At 39.9% G+C, this 8,379-nt stretch overlaps 1 protein-coding gene across 3 annotated transcripts in view; it reads right to left on the bottom strand.

Annotated features, from left to right (window-relative positions):
- Nucleotides 1-206: 206 nt before the first annotated feature.
- Nucleotides 207-8,379, bottom strand: part of BRWD1 (bromodomain and WD repeat domain containing 1) — a 3,236,587-nt gene continuing 3,228,414 nt past the window's right edge. For all 3 annotated transcript variants that reach the window (XM_069636064.1, XM_069636066.1, XM_069636065.1), the window contains one exon: nt 207-4,760. In XM_069636064.1, coding sequence (XP_069492165.1) covers nt 2,842-4,760 — 1,919 coding nt within the window. In that variant the 3' untranslated portion in view covers nt 207-2,841. The remainder of the gene's footprint in view (nt 4,761-8,379) is intronic.

The raw sequence follows: 8,379 nt of genomic DNA, 5'->3' as shown, positions 1-8,379 counted from the left end.
CGCATTCAGCACCAATAGCCCTCATGACGTACTGGCAGTCAGTCTTTCTTGGGAGTCACTCAAGGTGTCTACGTTAAGATTTTGCAGAACTAATCTGATCCTGGGGCTATTTCTAAGATGAGGAATCTGTGGGAGGAAGGTATCCATTAGAAAAAGATAATGCCCAAAAATAACATACGTTTTAATATACAAACTGATGAACTGTCTAAACTGAAAAAAATGTTTATTAAAAAAATATTACTCATTTCATTGCAGTTCTTGGAATACAATGTGAGCCAGCATTTTAGGTTTTCTGACAGCTTAATTACTTTGACAAAATCCATTACCTTTGCTACAAAACCATGTAAATAGAGAAAAATGTTGATCATCAATGACTGGAGTCAACATGTAAAGTATATGCACTACCCAAACATCGCAAACACTGGGCCTGAACACTGATAACCACATACCCAATTCAAAAAACAATTTTAAAAAACAAAAACAGGTTTTACATGAGCAAATGCGTATCAGTGTTAAAACAATTGCTTTTGTATTTACAGCAGTTTCATATTGTGGGATAAATACTGGAGGTATGGAAGTTGATGGAAGAATGGAATAAACCAAACTTTCCACCATTAACACATTGTGATACTTGATGGTGGGACTCAGGGGTTGCGTTTAGGCAACAAAAATCAAAACTGAACACTGTAGTTCTGTTCCCAAAAGCTTATCCACATGCTATATCCCGGAAAATATTTGTGCACAAGTAAACGGCCCTTTCGAAAAACTCTCTCTACAACTGATTATGAAATGCAGCAGTTAAACAAATACTGCTTGAGCAAGTGAAGTGCATCTCTGACATGCTTCAAGATATTCCAGTTACAATTACAAATTCGAACCAAAGCATTCACTTGTCCTGCTAATAAAGCTAACATGTATAGTGCAATAAATGATTTAAAAAATGAAACAGTCAAGAACGATGCAATTTAGATTTTTTTTTAAAAAAATAGAGGGTACGTAAGAGATGCTATCGACTCACAATTTAAGTTCTCCTGAATAGTTCACTGCTTATTTTATTGTTACTCTTAGAATTGATGAAACCATTCCTAGTCTCTTGGAGAACTGACAGGGTTCGGAGTTTGCTTAGAAACACTGACTTAATACACAGTGCATATCCACCTGATGACCAACATACAATGTGAAGGGACAGCTTGGTGATGTCTGCAAAGGACGGACATCCTGCTCTCCAAAGATGCATGCTGAAGAGCCTTTGCACTCGCCATGTACCACCTTTCCCTTTTATAATACAGAGATACACGTTTAACCATTCACCTTCTAAAGATTGGTTTGGATTTAACAGTACTCCCAGCTGCAGGGAGCAAAACCACATAATCGTGTATGGTTGATTTGAGAGTAGCCAGAAGAAAATCTGAACCAATCCAAAATATTCACAAATGAGCTGCCAGATATCAAAGGAAGATTTACACATAATCTTTTTGACTGACATTTGGTTAAGTAATGTGAGACACAGTAATGTCTCTTTTTGGTGGGGGCTGGGGGTTCTGTAAATATCCCTTATACTTTTTGTGCAGGTGTTGTAGCTTTGACTCATTTATGTTTACTTTTTGGTTCATACTGGGCTAGTCTGTTGCAAACCTCAGTGTGGTACTCCGAATGAAGCAGTTTTGTGTTACTGGTCTTGGACAAATTGGAAGAACTACTTTTTTACAGAGACTTATTATTTTGAAATGTTGTGCAGCCTTAACTCTGAGAAGATGCAACTTACTAACATTTCTGGTTTAAACTAATTCATTGAGCTGTACAGTCATTAATAATAACAGTTAGAAATGCTGCATTAAAATGAGACCTCCAAGAATGTTCTATTATACCACGTATAACAGCCCAACATACCTAAAAGATAACAGGCGAAGACCTCCTCAATTGCTTGCATTTTCTGTGCAGCAATTGTGGGATGTTGACAACCCACAAAGTTAGCTGTATCAATTCATAAGCTAGATGCACACCATCATCTTCTCATCCCTACATTAAAGGGCACATTTTCATATCAACAATAAACAGCTCTCATTTGTATAGGTGTGCTTCAAATTATTAGATTTTAAAATAGCTGTATTTTCCTCTGGGAAGTTTAAGTGGTCCACTATGTCGCTACGGAAAAGCGTTGATTAGAAACAGTTGAGAACACAGTGTTTGATTTGTAGTTCAGCTATAAATAGTGGTCTGTGTAAATTACTTTTTTTAACCATGTTACCAAGAACTAATAATGGGGCAAAGAATAAGAGAAACTTTCAAGTCTAACTCACAAGCTGCTTCACCTTCTTGGCTCTTAATGAGATAAGGAAATAACTGTGGATTGAAGAACAAGCAGTGAGATCTTAATAGTATCAAGTCACTCGAGTTAGAAATGTAAAGAAAAAAAATATTCAGAAACTGCACATACTGTATTGCATCCAGTTTGTTAGTTTTAAGAAGAGCTGCTTGCTTTGTTATCCTTGGTGCACAGACTAGTTCATATATTTATATATGCATATATCTATACACACACACACACACACCATTTTAACACTGTTTAAAATCAACATTTATATCCATCAACAACAGTCCAGTGTTGAACAGAGATTTTCAGATTTTTGTTAAAGTTCCAGTATCAAATGCAAACCAATCCAAAATGAAACACATTTTGGCATCTGCACTAAAATGCTGATAATGGCAAGGAAGTGCAATTTGAAATATAAAAAAAAGTCATGATTTAATCACATTCATACATTTTTCATAGAAAAATATAAATATATTCCCTGAATTGTTAGACATGTAAATGGGTCAGAATGAGTCCAAATTTAAGAGCTATCGTAATAAAGGGCATGCTTTTGATCGTGAGGTCATTTTCTGCAAGTGGCCAGTTCTGGATACGCCAGCACTTAAATTCTCATCACTTTTTAAAATACCATCTCCATCTGGATCCCCATCATCATATCTCACTGTCCTTTTACCTTGATTTCTAGTCCTTATTTTAGATTTGCTAGAAACATGTGTAGATGGTGTGTAGCTCAAGTGCTCCAAGTCATCACAAACCTTAAGCCTTTTTCTCAGTCCAGTCTTTTTTTGGGACTTGGATGTAATTTTAGTAGCTACACCTTTTCTTAAGTGTTTTTTTTTCCCACTCCTTTTCCTTTTAAGTGTGTATTCTTTGGCATTGCAATAACTACTGTCTGAATCAGAGCACACCGATGTAGAGGCAGAAGCAGATTCCAAGCTACTGGTCGTGCCAGAGACCTTTTGATTTTGGGAGCTTTTATAAGTGCTACAACTTTTTTCATCATTTTCAAACTCTGTTTTACCTTGATCATTTCTAACAATTTTTGTTGTTCTGCTAGCAGGCACACATTTTTTGGAAATAGTTGCACTATATTTTCTTTTCCATTTATGTGACTTGGAGTCTGAGATATTCTCATCCGAATCAGTTTCTCCCTTGCTTTTACTGACGGAATCGAGTGCTTTCATAAGCCTCTTGCTTTTGGGATGATTGTGTTTTGTACATTTTAAATCTGTTTTAAGGGGTGGAGTTGAAATATTTTTTTTCCCCAATGCTGCAGCACATCTTTTCTGTGATGGCTTATGACCATTGGTGTGAATTAGTGCTGCCTTATGTGGCGATTGTGAAATATCCTTGGATGAACTTGTGAATTTCTTAGCAATAGATGTGCTTGCCATGGTACCACATTCATCTTCCAGCGCTTCCTCATTTTCGGATGTCAAAACATGGTCCTCCACCAGCGTACCCAACAAAGGTTGTTTAGAACGTGTAGAAATCTTGTGGCGGGTTACCCTTTCGCTGTTGTCTGAACTGCTATCACTTGAACTCATCTGATATCCTCTCGCTGCATCCAAAACATCCGACCTGGCATTATTTCTTAATGTGCGCCCTCTGACTTCTTCCTCACTTTCCGTGTGCACCCTTATGTCTTCATCAGACTTATCCAACAACGTTTTCTTAGCAGCAACAAATGCACTACGGCGGGTTACAATTTTATTATAGACAGAGGAGCACTCACTTGAATTATGTTTTGCTTTAGATGCTTTTCTAAAATGGCGTTTTCCCCATAACTCTTCCTCTGATGTGTCTGAAGATTTGTTCCATGCTGCAGCAGAATCACAACGGTCGGACAGGTTTATTCTGGTCTTGTCTGAACTGCTTTCATCAGAATCACTGTTATGAGTGATAGCAGTTGGGCCAGGCAAACTTCGAAAGCTCCTTTTCATCGTTTGCTCTTTACCTCTGATGTCCAATTTTAGGCCTTTGCGCTCCCCTGAATTATTGGATAACCCCTTGACTGCTGTAGATGAAGGGTGGAGTGGCACTTTTTCACAATCACTGTCTGAACTGTAGTGACAAATATACCTTCTATGGCTAGTTGAAGTTTTTGGATTAAACATCATTTCCTTATTTCTATTTTCACTTTGTGTCTTGAGTTCTTTCTCATCTTCAGACTCATCCAACAACCTCTTTCGTGCCGCAGCTGAAGCATTACGGTGTGGAATCTTTCTGCTCAATATACCGTACTCTGTGTCTGAACTAAAATCCTCTTCATCAATATCACTCATACACTTTATTTTATTAGCAGCCATAGTAGCACTTCTTCTTGGTATCTTAGTGCGAGATCCACCTTTTCCTTTTAATGTTCTTCTGGCAACCTTTTTGTCCTCTTCAGAGTCACTGACAAACCCTTTCTTGGTTGCTTTCCTGTGATCATTACCATGTGGTTCTGTAACAAAGACATTCTTGGTTTAGCATATTACATACACTTTTATAGGAAATATGTTACAATCCAATTAAAATCAGATAGCCTACTTATTGTATTTAGAGACTGCAAAGGAGAGTACAAAAAGCAGGGGATGCAAATAAATGTGCAAGGGAAAGGGCCCTCTGCTCAGGAAAAAAGTGTCAAAATGAACTTAAAGAGCACATAACATGTACATACCACATTTGTAAATATTTCAACATATGGGAAGAACTGTAAATGATGTACAAAGTCATAATTTAATTTCTTGTGAACAAGTACATAAAAAAGCCAAAATAATCACATAAAAGTATGCACGTTGATATGAAGACATTTGTGAAACAGTACTGCCACACAAATGATAAACATAATTCGAAAGACTTGTACAAAAAATGTTTGCAGCCTAGTGCAACAATGGTTTGTTAGTAGACATTCAAAAGATATACTGATAATTAATCCCAAATGGCACAAAAAAACTAACATGTGGATATAACAATTCTATCAACACTCACCATTGGAGTGTGCTGATAATGAAAACCTAAAATAATGTTGGAAGCAGGTTACAACAAAACAATAACGAGAACAGTCACAGAAAAAACAGACAAAAACATCGACTCAAGAGTTTCAACTGTAGAAGGTTCACTTCTTAATCCCTTTTCAGGAACTGTAACAAAAGCAATGCCACCATCTGGTAATTGGTCAGTGTTGATACCAACACTGACCAATTACCAGATGGTGGCATTGCTTGAGTCAAAGTATTTGTCTGTGTTTTTCCGTGACTGTTTTACACTGGATGTGACTTCAGAGCCAGGATATATGGAGCCAGTCGCACACCATGACTTCAGTTCCACCTCTTTCCCAAGCACTAAGCAACTGAGGGAACATAGTACAGCAGCTGTACAAGCTATCCACCAATATGGGCAAGATGAGAAGGCAATGAAGAATCTGTGGGAAGAAGGACTATTCCATCATAAAGAACATTACCAAGAAATAAGTAACAAGATCTTCTAATGTATTAATTTCTCCCATACATGCCTCAGATAAAGATGTCCTGCAAATGGACACCCCTCGGTAGAGCCACTAGACCCCTTATCGAATAGGCCCGGACACCATCAGACACATCTTTCCCGACCAGGTCAGAGAACTAAGAAATATAGAGGATGATCCACCTGGACAGGGCCTGCTTGGTCACATCCCTGCCCACGAAGGCACCTGCTTAACCCACAAAGTGCTGGCCATCATTCCTGATGTCCATCCTTCAAGAGAAATAACTGAGGGTCTTTTTGGGGTACAGGTGGTGCAACCGATTCTCCAGCTTAAAAAGCTAAGGTAAAGGGAAGAAAACAGAAAAAAGGATCTTCCGTCAGGGATGGAAATCTGACAAGACTTTGGGGGAGGGAGGTCGGTCTTGCCCTCAAAGAACCTTCTTATTGGAAAGATATGGTAGGGAGCTTCAACTAATAAGGCCTGCAGATCATGCATCAGACTAGCGGAAAGGATGGTAACTAGGATAATCACCTTCAAGGTGAGCAATCACAAACAACAAGAATGCAAAGGCTTAAACTGAGTGGCCATAAGAAATGGAAGAACAAAGTTCAAATCCCGCACAGGAACAGAGTTGGTGAAACAGGCAAGTTAGCCCCAAAAAAAAGCTGTACAACAGTGGGGATAATGACGAATGAGCTCTGCTCTGGGTCCCTCTTAAAGAATGAAATAGAAGGTTGGAACCCCTTTCACAGTGCCAATCTGAAGCCCATACTGGGCTAAAGCGAGCAGAAAATGAAGCATTGAGTAGGACGGACAGACCAAAAGGGTCCAAACACTGCTCGTGGCAGCAACAAGAAACCCCATGTCACCTGCAGGTGTCGAAGTTAGTGGCGGTCCTCCAGGCAGAAAGGTGTTCATCCAGGACGTCCTCAAACAGGTCACACCTCTTGTACTTCAGCCTATCAGCAGCCAAGTATGAAGGTTGAGGCCGCTAAGGCTCAGATGGCAGATCTGATCCGCCGAATGGGACAGAAGATCTACCCTGGCCAGGAGGGACTAAGGAGGATAGATGGAGATGTCCAGAAGCTCCCAATACCACATTTTCCAGGCCCAGTCTGGGGTGATCAGGATCATCCTGGACCACAAATTCCGCAAACTCCTGAAGGGTATTGGGATGATAGGAATCGGTGGGAAGGCATAGAGCAGATCCACGTTCTACTTCTCCTAAAGCCGTAATGGTTCATTATGAAACTGACATTTTGACCTAAAAACAAAAAAGAACATTATGGACTTCTAGTCCCATAATGCCCATAGTACTGAGACAAGGAAGAGGGACTCAGAGCTAATTAAAGTGTTATGAGCTGTCTAGTTGTTTAAATGGAAAACACCTGAGCAGGACCTTTAAAAACTTAAAGGACTTTCAGGTGCGGAAGCTGATGGAGATGCAGTAGATGTCGGGGAGAAGGGGACATGCAGACAGTGTGCAGCAGGAAGCGTTGCTGAAGCAAGCCACACTGTGTGGGAGACGAGCTCCCAACATGCCGTGACCGGTATTCAATTTACACCAGAGTGAATGGAGCTGCAAGAGCTTCACTGAAGGTTTGCGTGCACAGCAGCAAACCAAATCGAGGTGGTAGAAGGAGCCCCAAAGAGACCCGCAGCAACACCAGCGAGCCAGAAGGAGACGCCAGGGCATACCGATGAGTTGGCCTGAAGCAGGTGATCAACCCCAGGGCGCTCCAAAGGAGACTGTTAGGTGAGAATGCTTTTTTTAAATACTAAACAATTGAATTGATGTACACTGGGCAGAACTCTCCTAATGAGGGATTCCAAATAGGGGACCATTGTCATCGCATTGCCAAAGCCAGAGAAAAGTTATACTAAGGCAAACTGGGCACAACTCTCCTAAGGAGGGATTCCAAATAGGGGACAATTGTAACCAGCATTACCAAAGCCAGAGAAGAGTGATAATTAGACATACAAGGCGCAATTCTCCCGGAGAGATGTCAATTGAGAGATCATTGTAACCCACATTGCCAGTAGCCAAGAGGTTGTACCATCAGAAAGCAAAGAGCACAGGAGCAAAGCACTCCTTAAATGAGAAACTAAGGGGGACAGAACTGTAACCAGCATTGCCTAAAGTTAAAAGACAAGCAAGATAATAAGTATCCTTTTGCGGAATATCAATTTGCAAAGAGTTGCAACACATTTTGCGAAGAGTCAAAAGACTATCAAGAGAAGCAGTTGTTGGTTCAAATCTCAGTTATGATTCTAGTGTGGAGAGTTTGGAACAAGCATTACCACAGAGTACAAATTGTACTAGTAGGAGTTCTATCCAGGCAGGCGAGTAAACCAGGAACGGGGCCAATTGTAGTTAATCCTGGTAGAGGAGTATACCCGGAAGAAGATAATTTAAAGTACTGTGGTAGTGGTAAAAAGATTGTGGTGGAAAAGAAGTGTTAATTCTTAATTCCGTCCCCTTGTCTTGTTGAACTTGAACTGTGGCAATTCAGAAAGTAATTGGTGAACCATCCCGACTAAAGTGTTTCTTTTGAAGAAGTATGATGTGCTAACAAGTGCTAGGGCTTTTGGGAAAAGAACACTTGCATTTGAATTA

This window comes from Ambystoma mexicanum, chromosome 7p (assembly GCF_040938575.1).
Source record: "Ambystoma mexicanum isolate Mex_15411 chromosome 7p, UKY_AmexF1_1, whole genome shotgun sequence".
Lineage (NCBI taxonomy): Eukaryota > Metazoa > Chordata > Amphibia > Caudata > Ambystomatidae > Ambystoma > Ambystoma mexicanum.
The sequence above is the reverse complement of the archived record's forward strand: the minus strand, read 5'-3'. Positions and strand labels throughout refer to the sequence as shown.